This window comes from Myxocyprinus asiaticus, chromosome 9 (assembly GCF_019703515.2).
Source record: "Myxocyprinus asiaticus isolate MX2 ecotype Aquarium Trade chromosome 9, UBuf_Myxa_2, whole genome shotgun sequence".
Classification (NCBI taxonomy): domain Eukaryota; kingdom Metazoa; phylum Chordata; class Actinopteri; order Cypriniformes; family Catostomidae; genus Myxocyprinus; species Myxocyprinus asiaticus.
The window spans coordinates 27,354,827-27,373,207 of record NC_059352.1 but is presented as its reverse complement, the minus strand read 5'-3'; the positions used below and the strand labels follow the sequence as shown (position 1 = coordinate 27,373,207).

General features: G+C 42.6%; 1 protein-coding gene across 1 annotated transcript in view; it reads left to right on the top strand.

Annotated features, from left to right (window-relative positions):
• Window positions 1–18,381, top strand: part of LOC127446367 (tumor protein p63-regulated gene 1-like protein) — a 50,107-nt gene that overhangs the window by 25,843 nt on the left and 5,883 nt on the right. Inside the window, exon 5 of the mRNA XM_051707260.1 lies at window positions 17,149–17,302. Coding sequence (XP_051563220.1) covers window positions 17,149–17,302 — 154 coding nt within the window. The remainder of the gene's footprint in view (window positions 1–17,148; window positions 17,303–18,381) is intronic.

Sequence of the window (18,381 nt, the reverse complement as noted above, 5' to 3'; positions counted from 1 at the left end):
CAATGACGGCTCTGTTGTTGAACTAATGTGGTTTGAACAATGGATGTGCAATGTAGTTTCAACGGTTTTGGGGAAACAGTCGTCACTTGATAGTTGATTTTTCCAGTGTTCGTACTATCTGGTTAAGCAGTGAGTTACATCGTTGTGTGGGAAACGCACCCTTGGTCAACCTGCTTCACCAGTTAAAAAGAACAGTTCAGAAACAATTTAAATTTCTGTCACCATTTATTCACCCTCATGTTATATGACTTTCTTTGATCCATGGAAGACAAATGGAGATGTTAGGCAGAATGACAGCTTCAGTCACCATTCACTTCACTATGTGAAAAAATTATTGACTGAGGCTAACATTCTGCCCAACATCTCCTTTTGGAACAACATGAGGGTGAATCAGTGATGACAGAAGTTTCAGTTTTATATGAACTACTTTTTTGCTAGTCCACCTGCTTGAGCTGCACTAGGATACATTGGAGTGTGTTTGTTCCTGTTTGTGTTCATTTGTGCATCTTTGTGCTTGAGAAACATTCCTACAAGTGTCATGCCAGTTATATGGCCAGCAGGAAACATAACATTTACTGTGACTGTATTTCTAGGAATGCACCCCTGTGTGTAACCAGTGTTGGGTGGATTACTTGTGAATTGTAATCAGGTACTGATTACAAGTTACATGACAAAGAAAATGCAGTCTGTAACGTAATCTTATAGGTTACATTTTTGGGGTAATATAATCTGATTACTTTTGATCACTTTCAAACTAATTCTGTTTTTGACAGCTGTGAAAAAGAGCTCCTTTTGACATTTTTAAAAAGTGCATTAAACATTACATGAATGAAATAAACATTAAATCTAACGGTAATGACAGTGCATGTCCAAAGTTTATAATTCAAAACACTGAGACATCAAGTTTGTTTTAAATGCATAAAACAATAGCAGCATTACAAACATTAATGACCATAAAATCAACATAAAACGATCATAAAATGAACAGACAAGAATGACCATAATATCAACAGCAATGACGTTGCCTAAGTCAAAGCGTTCATCTAAAAAAACTGAAACACTTTTAACCCTTACTGCTTACTGATAGTCCATTGCCTATTCCAAAGCTGAGGTGCAATATATTATCATTTGAACAGCAAGAATATTCTAAAAGAGCAGAATATATTTTAAAACAGCAGAGTTCCACTGAGTCACACAAGGAACAGTTGTGTTAAGTTTTATGTCAAGTTTCATGCAGTGGACTCCACTGCAGCAGCAGTAGAGCGATGGGCTTTGTCCCATATTGCTGCACATTTTGCAGTTGAAGTATTGTGTACCCTGCAGGCAGGACCCTTAGAGATGGCATCCACTAGATCCTTTGAAGTAATTAAGTTCAATATGTGAGCTGCACACCATTGGTGAGGTAGTAACAAATAAAATAAAAAAGATGAAACCATAGTTCATTTTAGGTGCATAAAACAGTAGAAACATTACATGAACAAACAGTAATGAACATGAAATCAACAGCAATGACAATGCTAGGTCAAAGCTAACAGCTCAAAACTCTGACACACTTACTTTTAACACTTACTAAGTTATAGTCCATCATCTATTCCTTAGCTGAGGTGCATATCTTACTGTTGTAAAGTAAAAGGAGCACATGCTCAAAATGTTCATCCGTGAGACTATTGCGCTTCGGGGTTAAGAATATGATGATGATAATATGAAAATGATCAATAAATTATTAGCAATTTACTGCTGTTGCCTTGCTAATATGTAATCATGTAATCTATAAAAAAAAAACTAGTCTGATTATGAGTATTTTAAAAATGTAATTGAATCCAATTACAAGTACTTGATTTTTGTAATCTGGTTATGTAATCTGGATTACTTGTAATCCATTACTACTTTGCACTGTGTGTAACGTATCTCAGGAAATCTTGTGCGTCATGCATGACAGATCCTAGCATCCATTTTTCACTGTTTTCACCTTCTATCTTTCACCTATTCTTTTCATCCCTCCCTCTCCCTCCCCTCTCAATCTTTCTCAATCATGTCGAGTGATGGAATGAAACCATGTGTGTGTATATGAGTGTGTGAGAGAGGGAGAGGGAGAGAGAGAGAGACTCGTGGCAGTGATCAGTGAAAGCTCAAGCCTGTACCATAAACAGTAAATGTCTCAGCCCCGCTGGCTGCTGCAGCCCAGCCCTCTACCTGTCTCAACTGGCCCTCGTGTGCTGATAGTTTACCTCTGGAATCACCTGGAGATCTGGAGTGAACTCGCACACACGCACACACACTAAAATATACAACTGCTTTTACACAAACAATGCGGGCATGTGCACATGCTCATCTACACACAAAGGACATTGTACGCTTTTTACCATATATACACAAACCCTATATACTCTACACAAACAGTCAGGTTTTCGGTCCTTTCTCTGAGCCGGGCTTTGTGCCTCACCATAATCACCTTTTCCCTCTTTTTCTCTCAACACAAGAGTTTATTCAGCAGGGTGTAGCCACCAAGACCTCGGCAGCCATTGTCAAGGTCTGAGAGTGTTAGTGTAAACACAGGCAGCACCGGGTGAGCAGGAGACACAGCCTTGCCCTGTAGTTATGTTTTTTCTCTGTTTGAGTCCCTGTTTTTCTGTACCCTTAAGGTATGTGTGTTTGGCAGCCACTGGTCCTGCATAAGGTGTGTTCAGGAGTCTGTTGATTTTGCCAAAGTACAACACACTTGGACATGCAACACGCACAATTTAAGCAGCTCCTCTCTCAGTGTACACAGCATGGTCAAATCAACTGTGTTGGAGGTGGAAATCTGTCTCCATTTATTAGTGTAATGATTCCAAGCACTGTCACCCTTGTGTGTACTGAAAACAAAAGAGCTTATCTGCAGCATTCATTGAAATGAATTAGTTGCAAATGAAACACCTTTAACATCCCAAACAATAAATTAAGTTAAAGATTTAAACATAAAAAGATGCAAGTACATACGAGATGTATAAGGTTTTCAGAAGGTTTCATTTAGAATAGAACAACTTAAAGGGATAGTGTACCCTAAAATGAAAATTCTTTCATCATTTACTCACCCTCATGCCATCCCAGATGTGTATGACTTTCTTTCTTCTGCAGAACACAAATTAAGATTTTTCAAAGAATATCACAGCTCTGTACTGTAGGTCCATACTATGTAAGTGAATGGATGCCAACATTTTTAGGTTTTAAAAAGCACATATAGCCATCATAAAAGTAATCCATTTAGTAAAAAAAAGTTTTAAAAATTGATTATTTCTTACACACCTAGCATTTCGTTTCGGAACACATTAATTAATCCACTGGAGTCATATCGATTACTTAAATGATGTCTATAAAGTATGTGCTTTTCGGAGCTTAAAAATTTTGGCAAAAAAGATAGAAAGTCATAAACATTTGGGATGGCATGAGGGTGAGTAAATTATGAGAGAATTTAAATTTTTGGGTGAACTATTTCTTTAAGGTTACAATTTTGGGAAATCAGCAAAATGAAAAAAAAACAATGTTAGAGTTTAACCCTCTGGGGTCTGAGGGTGTTTTGGGCCCTGGAGAAGTTTTGACATGTCTTGACATTGTGATTTTTTTTTTCATTTGCTTAAAAACATATTAATGGCTAAAATTACTGCAGTCTTCAGTGTCACATGATCCTTCAGAAATGATTCTAATATGCTGATTTTCTAATATGGGCATATTTACAGCACATTTTACACATTTACACCCGAACAGATATTTGCAAGCACAAGCATCATTGATGATAATGAGGCAGCATAAAAACTAGTTAAAATATAATCTAAACATTCATATTATTTTCATTTCATATTACATATCATATTTATATCATACAGCATACAATTTAAATACTTGCTTTTGCCAAAACATTTAAATGTAACTAAAACTTGCCTATTAGGACATATTTCAAATTTCAATACTCTGAATACTGGCTAGCAAGTCTGGAAATAGTCCAACTAGTAAAATATGTCCATGTTTATATAAAATAGCATGTCAACTAATATGTAAGTAAAACTAAATTACTTACTTATCCGAAATTGTATCTTCGGCTCAGTCCTTGGGGGTGTTTACCATTTGCATTGATCGCCTCAGCATATTACCGTATGAATAGCGCGCTCTGCTGGTGGGTGTGATCTCATTAGGGATAATTAGCTGAGCCAGGAGAAACTGTACATCTCTTTGTTTCATACAGATTACATTGCAGGAGAATATTTGTTTGAAATTTTAACATTTTAAGCTTTCTTTAGACATATGTTTCATGTTTGTGCGATAAATATTCACAGAGTTTCTGTTCATTTTTGTGACGTGTTTCAGAACGATGCTCGTGGAGACAGAGACGGCTGAAAGCGCACCCTGTTTATTTTTTTTATTTTACAAAAGCACAAGGTTTTGTTGTTATTGTGAGCGTACACAAAAAAAAGTAGACCCTTTATAGTCTCTAATGATGTCTTACACTTATCTGTATGCCCACAAATGACTGAGTATTTTAAGTTGATTCCGCTGATATGAGGAAAAAATCCAGCAGGATGCACCGGCGGGTCCGTCGCCCCCGAGGGTTAAAATAAATATTTTAGAGTGAGTCTCTATAAATATAATAATGCACAACTTCTGTGTTCTACTTATTAGCTCCAGCATTCCCAACATTCGGCCCACCTACGTGGAAAAAAGTTATTATTGGGAAGGCAGATTATTTGTACATTTTAGGCCTGTCAGTTGAGAAGAAAATGTAATCATGTATTTTTGGCATTAATTTGATCTCAGATTTTGAGTATGCAGAATTTGCTTAAATTGCATGTTTTAATTTCCAAATGTAGGCTATTCAGTTCCTGAATAATAAATAAAATATAGATTTGCCACTAGCCTGCTGCAGTCTCTGATGGCCATTTCATTATCTGTATGTGTCACTGGTAATATTTCATATTTGTTGAGCTTTGATGATAATTAAATTGAAAATTCCACCATACAACTACTGCAAATGACTTTCATTTTATTACAAGTCCAATATGGATGTGTGTGTGTGTGTGTGTGTGCGTGTGTGTATATAGGTTTGGGTGGTTTATGAGGACATTTTTTTAGGTTACAAACTGGTAATTACAAGGGTATTATGCTATAAATATGGTTTATGAGGACATTTCTAGTGTCCCCATAATTCAAAACAATTAAAAATCATACTAAACAATGTTTTTTTTAAATGTAAAAATGCAGAAAGTTTTTTGTGAGGGTAAGGTTTAGAGGATAGAATCTGTAGTTCGTACAGTATAAAAATCATTATGTCTATGGAGAGTTCTCATAAGGATAGCCGCACCAACGTGTGTGTGTGTGTGTGTGTGTGTGTGTGTGTGTGTGTGTGTGTGTGTGTGTATTTTGGTTTATTCAGATTTTTAATAAGTTGTAGTTATAATTTTTTAATGTATTTTGGCTAATATTTTTATTTATTCTAATATTTCATTTCATAACTGTCCATGGTCAACATAATCACACGGTAAATCGGCATGTTGTTTCCGAGACTTCCAGTACCCTACGATTGGCCTCTTTATGCTGACTCACTGTAAAACGGCATCTCCCATCAGCCATTTTTGCAGTGGCTCAAATGTGTTTACCTTACCATGTGGCATCACCGAAAGTGTGTTGCATCAGCAGCGTGGGAGACCTGGGTTCGCATCCCATATTGAAACCAGGAAGTAATCGCATTTGCATTATCTATAATACCTTATAACATCCTGTAGAGCTGAAAACAACTCGCTTTGGCACCCCTCGTTGGACATTTCAACTAGAAAATGGAAAAAACTTGCCCATACGACCAACAGCACTTACCGCTTTGGCTATTCGGGGCAGTGTTTTGAAGTTCGCTAAGCACAGACCGATTTTAGCGTTTTTCTTGTGGTTACTACTGCATTACATTAAATACCACTATGGTGTTAAATAATGTTTACTACAAAAGAACTATAGTAAATTTTCATAGGGCAGTATTTTTATTATTATTTAGAAGAACCTAGTGAGATCAAATAGAAAAGCGAACCGGAACAGAGTTTTGGGGAAAACTGAGAACAGGGGAGAGTGAATGCGAGTGAAAAGGAATTTGATGTTTGAACTCTCAGGCTGAATGTATCCATCGATCAGATCAACTCAGAAAAACACAAAAGCACTGTTGAGACCTCCTGTGGCTACACAGTGAATGCTTTGTAGTGACTACAGTACACGCTTGAGTTATGGGGCCCAGTCTGTCTGTACAAGAGTAAAGGAGTACCGATAGGTCACTGGTTACATATGCTTAGGTGCCAAGGCACATCAGTCTCAGCAAGGCACAGGAGAAGTTTTTTTCTCAAAAGACCTATCATTCATCAAATGTCAGCAGTGAAGCGTAACTTCTTTCACTTGCATTTCAATTTAGAATCAAGTTCCTGAATTTAGAAATTAAGGAAATGGCTATTAAATTCCTCAAATTTCCCAGATTTTCTGGTTATTAATAGTTCCAAAGAGAAGTAAAAAATAAAAGCATGTTTTCTAATTCTCCCTCATATCAGTATCCATGTAATTGAAAATACTAACAAATGCATTGTTATAAAAGGAAAGAGAGTTTATATTCTTGTATTGTGTACTGTATTGACAGTTACAGGAATCACAACCTTTCATACCATAACTGATAAAGAAAGGGTATATAGTCTATTGTGAAAGATGCTTGTAAAATATGGAAGGGTGCCAGCACAGTTTCAAAGAGTGAATATTTGGAGGTTTAAAAGCCCTGTGTTAGCTGCCAGGCTCTCTCTTGTCTTCTGAGGTTTTATCAGCCAGGAAAATACTAAAGACATCCCCTCTAGGCTTTTCATTAAAATGTATTTACTTAAAATGGCAAAAGAGAAAGACGGGGAATGAAAGAAACTCTGATGAGTAGAGGGAATTGCCTCTAAGCTCAGCAAACATTACATTAGCTTGTGCATAAAGAAGGCGACCTGACAGTTTTGGCATGGAGAGAGCGCTGGGAGAGGAAAGCTGGGGGGCCTAGGGTCAAGCTGACCTAATTGCAAGCACAAGTGTATGAATCATTGAGCACATAATGCAGTTCTTTTTAAGGGTTTGCAGATGTAGCAACAAAAGATGTGTGCCACCTGTTGATATTTATGTACTGTACACTCAAGTGACTGTTGTGCATGCTTCAGCAAACCCATGCAACAAGCACAGTAGTTTTATTTCACTGAGTTTGAAATACATTCTTATTGTTTTTGCTGCACGTCTGCATTGTCCCAGTGTTTTGCTATGCTCTCATCTTGTTCTCCTACTAAACATTACTCAGTACATCACAGTTTATTGGCAATGTGTTACAATGCACAGTGACATCCAAAAGTCCACTTGTGAAAATGCTTCTATTTTGCATCAAATTTTGCATACATATATTCTGTTACAAATAATGGCAACACATTACAATAAGGTTCTTTTTGTTAACATTAATAAATGCACAATATTTTTACTACATTTATTAATCTTTGTTAATGTTGATTTATGAAAATACTACTGTTCATTGTTAGTTTGTGTTAGTTCATAATGCATTGACAAATGTTAAAGGGATAGTTCACCCAAAAATTAAAATTCTCTCATCATTTACTCACCCTCATGCCATCCCAAATGTGTATGACTTTCTTCCTTCTGCTGAACACAAATAAAGATTTTTAGAAAAATATTTAACTTCTGTAGGTTCTTACAATTCAAGTGAATGGTGGCCAGACCTTTAAAGCTCCAAAAATCACATAAAGGAAACATAGAAGTAATCCATATGACTCCAGTAGTTAAAACCATGTCTTAACAAGCGATAGATGATAGGTGTGGGTGAGAAACAGAACCTTTTTTACTGGTTTACTCTAAGAGTTTAGAGCTAATCCAGGGTTTGTTGATCTAAGTTTTATTTTAATTTGAGTTGTGTTGCACCACTTAATTTTATAAACGGTTTAACAAATTAGAGATTAAACCTTTAACCCATAATTAAAACCTTCACCTGCGATTAATTTAATTTTGTCTGCCATGATAGATTCTGAACTTAGCTGCAGATCGTTAGTACACAGGGCCAATCAAGGAGGTTAAGAAAATTTTGCAGCAGCGTGTACAATGTCACAAGCTTTAAAATATTGCATCATAATTTAAGAAAAAAGGACTGCACAGGTCTCAGATCTGTCACAGAACAGTTCAAAGGAGTTATTTACAATTCAGAATAATAGTTTCAGCAGAATTAAGAGGAATCCTCCGATGAGCGCTCCCACAGGCTCATGACATGGCACGTGCCATGACGGCGAGGAGCAGAGCCGCGAGGAAACCTCAGCTGAAGCGCAGCTGACACACAGCAAGCTGGAAAGCAACCACACTCCCAATACGTGGGCAGAGACAAGGAATCCTCCGTTGAAGATTAGTGAGTGCAGAGAACACAGGCACAGCAAACTGGAAGGCAACCACACACCCGACACATGGGCAGAGACGGGCAACCAAACTGATACACGAGACGGGACCAAATAGGCTGAGAGAGTGAGATAAGTTACTTCACATCAAACAGCTTTCTCTAAAGATAACACACAATAAACTACATTCAACAATCCAGCCACGACAATGACACAATGAAGGCATTAAATGGACAGGGAATCAGCGGGGAGACTGGTGCTGCTAGTACGTTAATTCCAATCAGTGTTCCCATGGAAACACTGATCACGCACGCCGGCAGCGTGAGAGACATATGAGGGAGAGAAAGAACAAACAAACAGAACATGGAGCATGAGTTTCCGGATCCCAACACTGGCCAAAACCGAACCAGACAGGAAGTCAGGATCCAGACACCATGCTCCAGACACGAACAAGGCCGACCGAAGAGCACATGGCAGTAACTCACAACCGGACCCGTGCGCTCACACAAAGAATGTACACGAAACACCAGACAGACAGGAAGCGATGATGTCCCATCAGACAAAAATCCAACCTGACAGAGGGACAGGACCGTGACTTTACCGGAGAGTGCACAGCGGTAACTCACACCCAGACCCGTACGTTCAACTCAAAGACAGGACACGAAACACAAGACAGAACATGGGGCGATGATGTCACAGTCCCGTCAGACATAAACCCAACCTGACAAGGTAACAGGACTGTAACACTACCCCCTCCCCCAAAGGGATGCCTCCTGGCATCCCAAACGGGAACATCAAACAAAAAACAAGACAAACAAAATGAGCACTAACAAAGAACAGAAAACATAGCATAAAGGGAGGGAAACCAGGGAGGGAGTTGAAGTAAAGGGGCATGGTCCGGAGGCCTGGGAGGAGGCCTCAGGGCAGAGGCGGGTTCTGGCGGCCTCAGGGCAGAGGGGACAGAGTACTGGGCGGCGGCCGCTGGACAGTGGTCAGAGGACTGGGCGGCGGCCACTGGACAGCGGTCGGAGGACTGGGCGGCAGCAGCTGGACAGGGGTCGGAGGACTGGGCGGTAGCCACTGGACAGGGGGCAGTGAACTGGGTGGCAGCCGCTGGACAGGGTTCATGAGGGAGTGGCTCAGGGGGCGGAGCTATGGAAGGGTCAGGGTGCGGAGTCGTGGAAAGGTCAGGGGGTGGAGCCATGGTAAGCTCATGTGTGGGTGCTGGTCACAGCAGGGGAACAACCACTGTGACCGTGGACGCTGGATGTGACGGGAATGGCCTCCACAGCTGTGAGCATTGGCAGCTGCAACTGTGGAGCAGCCTATGTGTTCGTGGGTACCAACAGAGACTGGGGAATGGCCCCCGTGGCCATGAGCACTGGCAGCTGCAAGTGGGGAGCAGCCTCCATGGCCGTGGGCACCAACAGAAACTGGGGAACGGCCTCCGTAGCCGTGAGCACCGACCGAGACTGGGGAACAGACTCCGTGGCTGTCAGTACTGGCAGTGACAAGGGAACAGCCTCCGTACTGTGAAGACCGACATGGATTGGGGAACAGCTTCCGTTGCTGTGAGGACCGACATGGACTGGGGAACAGTCTCCGTGGCCAGATCGACAGGGCCAGATCAACACTCAGCAGAGCTCCATGGCGAATGCTAGGAACGACATGCAATAGGGAAGTCCGTTGTCCCACATGGCCCTTCTGGTGAGGAGCGTGATGACGTATGCCACCACCATTGACTCCGACAGGAAAGCAGAGGGCTGCAACGAGAAGTACAAGTAACATTGTGCAAGGAAGGTGTAACAAGAGTCTGCCTCACCTGAGAACAGGGCTGGAGGATTAGGGCAGGGCTTGGAGTGTCCAGCAACGTGGGGAATCACCGGAGCCAGTGAGGACGTTTTCTGTGTGAGGCCGGCATCGGGAGACTGGTGGAGTTGTTGTATGACAGAGGTGAGCTCAGCGAGCTACAACGCCTTCATCTCCAGAGCCCGGTTATTAGCAGAGATTTGATCCTGCTGATATCCCAGTAAAGCTCCCTGCTGAGACAGGGCAGAGCAAAGAGTAGATTCCTCCGCTGGGTCCATCATGGCTGGATTGTTCTGTCACAGATCGAGAGCAAGATAAAGAGACCCAAAGAGCAGAGGAACAGTTCAAAAGATTTATTAACAATTCAAAATAATAACTTCAGCAAAGTTATGAGGAATCCTCCGATGAGTGCTCCCGCAGGCGATCGCATGAGTCATGATGGCGAGGAGCAGAGCCGCAAGGAAACCTCTGCTGAAGCGCTGCTGACATGCCGCAAACTGGAAGGCAACCACACTCCCGACACACGGGAAGAGACGAGGAATCCTCTGTTGAAGATTAGTGAGCACAGAGAACACGCGCACAGCAAATTGGAAGGCATCCACACACCCGACATGTGGGCAGAGACGGGCAACCAAACAGATACACAAGACAGGACCAACTAGGCAGAGAGACTGAGGTAAGTTACTTCACATCAAACAGCTTTCTGTAATGATAACAGACAATACACTATAACAAACTACATTCAAACTACATTCAACAATCCAGCCACGACAATGACACAACAAAGGCTTTAAATGGACAGGGAATCAGCGGGAAGACAGGTGCTGTTAGTACGTTAATTAGCGGCATGATCGGTGTTCCCATAGGAACAATCAGTGAGAGAGACGCATGAGGGAGAGAAAGAACAAACAAACAGAACATGGAGCATGAGTGTCAGGATCCCGACATAGACTGAAACCGAACCAGACAGGAAGTCAGGATCCAGACACCATGCTCCAGACACAAACAAGACCAACCGAAGAGCACACGGCAGTAACTAATAACCGGACTTGTGCGCTCACACAAAGAATGTACACAAAACACAAGACAGACAGTGAATGATGATGTTACGGTCTCGTCAAACAAATACCCAACCTGACAGAGTGACAGGACCATGACATTACCAGAGAGCACATGGTGGTAACTTACACCCGGACCCATGCACTCAACTCAAAGACAGGACATGAAACACAAGACAGAGCATGGGGCAATGATGTCACAGTCCATCAACTTTGACAAAATCAACAACCTTCCTTCGTCAGTGTCACTATTGAGCGCAACAGTGACTGCCCACTTTTTCAGCTGTCTAGGTTTCGGAAGTATTTTCCCCATTCAATCCTTCATAAAAGAGTTGTAAGCCATGAACCAAACCAACCAGCTACTAGTTGAATCACAACATCACAAACTTTGTTTTGAGGCAAAAAAGTATTTGAAAATCAGACATAATGGCAAGGGTACAAGGCTGTGTACTTTAACGTCTTTAATGAGGGCATGAACTACAGTCCCATGAAGCGTTGCAAATGATGTCATTGAACAAAAAACTATGCAAATATACAAAACGTCATGGTTACTTGTGTAACCTTCGTTCCCTGATGGAGGGAACGAGACGTTGTGTCGATGTAGTGACAATAGGGGTCACTCTTGGGAGCCCGAGACACCTCTGGTCTTTGATAAAAGGCCAATGAAAATTGGCGAGTGGTATTTGCATGCCACTCCCCTGGACATACGGGTATAAAAGGTGCTGGTATGCAACCACTCATTCAGGTTTTATGCTGAGGAGCCAATATAAGGTCCGGCCATTTCAGCGGGTAGTTCAGCGTTGTGGCAGGAGGGACACAACGTCTCGTCCCCTCCATCAAGGAATGGAGGTTACACAAGTAACCATGACGTTCCCTATCTGTCACTCACTCGACCACACCTCATGCCCCAGCCTGTTTTGGAGGCATCTGTCGTGACCACGACGCGCCTGGAGACGAGTTCTAAAGGAACACCTGCTCATAGAAATGAGAGGTCGGTCCAAGGGCTGAAAAGACGGTGACGGGGGGATATTTAAGTGGAAAAATACGTCACATGGTCTTTCCAACCATGTGGAGAGTCTTCAAGGTAGATCCTGCCCAATGGGGGAGGAGTTACTACAAACATGGAGACTGGGGCAGAGGGGCTCTGCCCAAGGAAGACGCAGTTTGCCAACAGGGAAACGAACTAGCGGAAGATATATATTGCATGGGGTTAGCCTTACAGGGAACCACCACATGCGGAGCACCTACCCCAGAACAGGACTCTTAGTTGGCATGTGTACTGGGCCGGTAGCGAGTCTCTCCGAAAACTCGACTGCCACAGGGCTCGGAGGAAGTCAACCAGGGAACGAAGTTTGTGAACACTACTGGGAATTAATGGCTCATGTCTTCAGCTCCAAGGGAGATGGAAGACGCTATGCACAAGCGATACACCCGGCCAGCTATCCCGGGCTTATCCGCTTGTGTTGCGTGCCACTACCTGGGACGAAACCGGTTCCACCCGGAGGTTGTAGAACCTTGCAAAGGTGTTGGGTGTTGCCCAGCCCGCTGCTCTGCAAATGTCTGTTAGAGAGGCACCTCTGGCCAGGGCCCAGGAAGCCGCTACACCTCTGGTACAATGGGCTCGTAGCCCTACCGGGGACGGCATGTCCTGGGCGAGATATGCCATAGTTATGGTGTCATTGAGCCAGTGGGCGATCCTCTGCTTGGAGACAGCGTTTCATTTCCGCTGTGCACCAAAGCAGACAAAGAGCTGCTCAGAGATTCTAAAGCTCTGCGTGCGATCCAAATAGATGTGTAAAGCGCGCACCGGACACAGCAATGACAGGGCTGGGTCTGCCTCCTCCTGGGGCAGCGCTTGCAGGTTCACCACCTGGTCCCTAAAAGGGGTGGTGGGATCTTTGGGCACATAGCCCGGTCGGGGTCTCAGGATCACGTGAGAGTATCCCGGACCGAACTCCAGGCATGTTTCGCTGATAGAGAACGCTTGCAGGGCACCTACCCTCTTGATGGAAGTGACCAGAGTCAGGAGGGCAGTCTTCAAAGAGAGTGCCTTATGCTCGGCTGACTGCAAAGGCTCAAAGGGGGCTCTCTGTAGACCCTGAAGAACTACAGAAAGGTCCCATGAGGGAACGAGGCACGGTCTGGAGGGATTCAGCCCCGAGAGACCGCGCCGTGACCTTCGTCGCTCGGAGAGCGAGGTCGGTCGCCGAGCGCAGTTCCTGCATCAAATCTGGGGCGGAACTACCCTCGTGCAGTTCTTTCAGTGCCTTGGCTTGGTGGACCTGCAGGAGAGCCATGGCGTGCAGGGCAGAGGCGGCTTGTCCAGCAGCACTGTAGGCTTTAGCTGTCAGGGACGACGTGAGCCTACAGGGCTTGGATGGGAGCTTAAGGCATCCGTGCCAGGTGGTGGCATTCTGCGGGCATAGGTGCACTGCGAGCGCCTTATCCACCGGGGGAATCACCGTATAGCCCCTAGGAGGGAAGTGAGAGCAGGGGAATTGCGGAATCGGGGCCGGGCAGTAAAAGGTGCCTCCCATGACTTCATCAGCTCCTCATGCACTTCTGGGAAGAATGGCACTGGAGTGGGGCGTGGCTGTTTTGCCATGAGCCCAGAAACCAATCATCAAGCAGCGAGGGTTCAGGGGAGAGCGGAGTGTTCCACTCTAACCCGACGCTCGTGGCCGCCCGGGAAAGCATGTCCATCATTTCGGCATCGGCCTGTGACTGGGCAATCGTCCCCGAAGGGGGAAGCCCAGCTGAGGCTTCTGCGTCCGACTGGACAAGCCCGCTCTCCGATGCTGCGCTCGAGAGCTCATCATCTTCGCGGGCCCCGAACAAGAAGCCAGACTTGCCGTGAGACGAGCCGGCGTACTCATCCAGAAGCCCGATTGGGGCAGACGAGCATGCTGGGGAATGGGAGGTTCTTACGAAAGCAAGCCGTGACCGCAACGTTGCCATGGTCATGTTCTCGCAGTGAGAACATGAACCATTCACAAATGCTGCCTCCGTGTGGGTCACGCCCAGACACGAAAGACAGCGATCATGACCATCCGAAGTTGAGAGATAACGACCTCAACCAGGAATAACACACAATCGGAAAGGCATCTTTAAAAAGACATTCCGTGTGTGCGCTCTTTTAGAGAAATATATATACACTTTTAGAGGGGAAAAGGCTCTTTCAGAAAATATACTGTCTAGTTTTTCTGCCGAAGCACCCAGGGGTGTTCTCTGCAGTGCACCAGTGCAGAGGAGGGAGAAGCCACTGAAATGCGCCGTCAGATCCAGCAGAGGTGAATGAACAGTAGTATTCAGCTCAGTGAGCATGACCGTTCGGCTCCGAAGAGAAAATCTGAATGAGTGGTTGCATTCCAGCTCCTTTTATACCCGTATGTCCGGGGGAGTGGCATGCAAATACCACTCACCAATTTTCATTGGCCTTTTATCAAAGACCAGAGGTGTCTCAGGCTCCCAAGAGTGACCCCTAGTGTCACTACATCGACACAACGTCGAGTGAGTGACAGATAGGGAACTATTGATTTTAGGTTGTTGATTATAAGTATAGAAACAATATATTTTATGTTTATTGCAAAATATTCCGATATGTACAAATATATAAGTAGTTTAAGGGTGAAGGGAGATCGACTCAATCACAGTGCGTAAACAGTGTCATTCACAGTGCGTAATGGGAGCGCGCGTTTGCTCAGTCACGTTTCGCAGGTTTTGTTGCCCGCGGTTCTCTTGATTGGTGGATCTTTCCCTGTTGTACCATGGGTAATGTAGTTGTTTACCATGTATTCCGCTATCAAACAAGATTTTTAAACAATGTAGTACAGATGGCTTCAACGAAAGCATATACTATTGGTGAACAACCTCGTAGCTATCATTAAAAATCAATAAGTCTATGGGATAAATGAGTGGGAATTTTACTTCCAGAACCAGACTTTTGTGCTCTATTGTAGCCAGAAATTAACAGCCCAGGCTGCCGACTGAAACAAGTACAAGAGGGGAGTGGAGCAATAACGATCACCTGTCACTTGTAAACGCTCTCGTTAAATGCCAAAATTACGCTCTACTCTCGCTTCTCCTCGAGAAACCCGTTTCTGTCCCGTGTCACCACGTGTAAAGAATGGGGAAGCGTGTAACCGTTCCTCCACTGAGACAAGCCGCCGTACTCGCACACCGGATTTGAAAGCAAGCATCATGGCCAATGGCCCAACATTTCAGACCATAATAAACATAAATAATATGATACAATTCTCTCAGAAGGCTGACGGCACATACACTGTTCATTTACCTAGTCTCTATCTACACTTTCACTTTCAACTGTGAAAGTGAAACTAAACAGGTGCCATGTGACTTTCAGATGTGAAAGTGAAAGTAGAGATTTAAGGTGTGTCTCAATCAGCAAATCAGGGCACTGGCATGGGTGTTCATCCACTGAACATTGGGACACTTATGACTCAATTGATTGTGACACGATAACGAGCTCGCGTACTAAAGCACAGCTGTTATTAATCAACACAATCGCTGCAAAATTATACTATTGTTCACTTTCTTGGAGATATTCAAATGTACAGTGTTATGAAAGATAAATTACATTAAATAAAGAAATACAAATACAAAGGAGTGTATTTTAAACCTACTTTTAAAAACTCTAATATTTAAAAGAATGTTTCTCTTTCATGGTCATTATGGATGAAAGACATTACAAACAACATATCTTTTAAAGAGAAAATAAGGCTTTGACATCATACAAGTGTATATTTACACTTGTACTCATCTTCTAACGACTTGAAAGACGTTTCCGGTAAGGGAACATAGTGAGCAACGATGCTCCCTGGTTTTCACGGTGCTCTGTGGGATTTTTTTAGGGAGAGAACGTTTCAGTTCACTGGAACGATTTTGCGGTTGAGCCAGCCCTTAAAATGACCGACTCCCTGATCAGTGCCCTGAATACTGAACCAGGGAGCTGATTGAGACATACACTTAGAGTAAAAAAAGGACTTAAATTTGGATCTGTTTTTCACCCACACCTATCATATCGCTTCTGAAGACATGGATTTAAACACTGGCTTCATATGGATTACTTTTATGCTGCCTTTATGTGATTTGTGTAGCTTCAAATGTCTGGCCACCATTAACTTGCATTGTAAGGACTTACAGAGCTGAGATATATTGAGATAAAAATCTTTGTGTTCAGCAGAAGATGGAAAGTCATACACATCTGGGATGGCATGGGCATGAGTAAATGATGACAGAACTTTAATTTTTGGGTGAACTATCCCTTTAAGATATACAACTTTTTTTTTTTTAAATATATTAGTATATGTTGAAATTAACACTAACAAAGATTAATAAATGCTACTAAAGTATTGTGTATTGTTAGTTAATGTTAACTATCAATGTAAATTAATGTTAATGAATACAACCTTAGGTTACCCAAATTATATTTTCAGCATAACATTTTCAGTGAAATCAATTTGAGAATTTATTTGGATTTGGTACATCCCCCTTTTGCTTTAATGACACCATGCACTCAAGCTGACATTAACTTCATACGTTTAAGGCCAAACCTGATGATCCATTTTATCCAGCATGAATTAAGAATGTTCCAAATAGCATATTGTGAGCTTCAATGGAAGCAAGAAAATCTAACCTTTTGTACAAATGAGTTACTGTAGCATGGTTGTTGCAAATTTACATAGTGACCTAGAAAAAGGGCAGAATCTTAAATATTTCTTCACTAATGTTTCTTTCTTTGAATTATTTTTAAATGTCATGTGACTTTAAATTAGATTTTAAATCCCAGTGTGAACTCAGACTTATGAATCTCACTTCTCTATCAGTGCTATTGTTGTGTGTTTCTTTTTCAGGAGAGAGGGCAAGGGGGTGCGGGTGTTTTGGGACAAGCTCAGAGAGCCATCATTTACTTCCCGTTGGAATCCTTTTTCTGTTGACTATCCTTTCACTACATTTGCCTATCACCCTGTCAGGAGTGCAAACGAGCAGCTGGGCCATCTGTGTGAGGTGAGAGTACTATAACCTGTAATGCATCACTCAAAATACATTTATCACTTCAGCTCTGATGCCTCACCTCTGGCATATTTCTATAAGATCTTCTCCTTTTTTAGTCAAACTATTAGACTTAACAACCCAACCATTATATGAGCTCACCTAACCAATTTCAAATGCCATTACTCATAAATATTACACAGACTGCCAGAGGACTTACAGTGGTGGTGTAAGAATCCACAAAGTCAGTTTTGGAACAAATGACGTGTTCAGATAATATGCTAGGTGCAACATTCAAATTTCATGATAAAGATTTCATAGGAAGAGCACTTGAAGGGGCAGAGGCAAGGTTACCTAAGGTAGTACAATTTGCTGTACAGTTCAGTCAATCCAAAATAAATAAAGTCCAAGTAATAGTTTTGAGGATCTGTATGGACAGATCTCTTTCAAAAGACTCTACTTCAAAAATTTGTTTGGTAACTATAGTATAGCACAGGACAGTCTACTCCCATTTACAGGTGCATCTCAATAAATTAGAATGTCATGCAAAAGTTCATTTATTTCAGTAATTCAACTCAAATTGTGAAACTCGTGTATTAAATAAATTCAATGCACACAGACTGAAGTAGTTTAAGTCTTTGGTTCTTTTAATTGTGATGATTTTGGCTCACATTTAACAAAAACCCACCAATTCACTATCTCAAAAAATCAGAATACGTCATAAGACCAATAAAAAAAAAACATTTTTAGTGAATTGTTGGCCTTCTGGAAAGTATGTTCATTTACTGTATATGTACTCAATACTTGGTAGGGGCTCCTTTTGCTTTAATTACTGCCTCAATTCGGCGTGGCATGGAGGTGATCAGTTTGTGGCACTGCTGAGGTGGTATGGAAGCCCAGGTTTCTTTGACAGTGGCCTTCAGCTCATCTGCATTTTTTGGTCTCTTGTTTCTCATTTTCCTCTTGACAATACCCCATAGATTCTCTATGGGGTTCAGGTCTGGTGAGTTTGCTGGCCAGTCAAGCACACCAACACCATGGTCATTTACCCAACTTTTGGTGCTTTGGCAGTTTGGGCAGGTGCCAAATCCTGC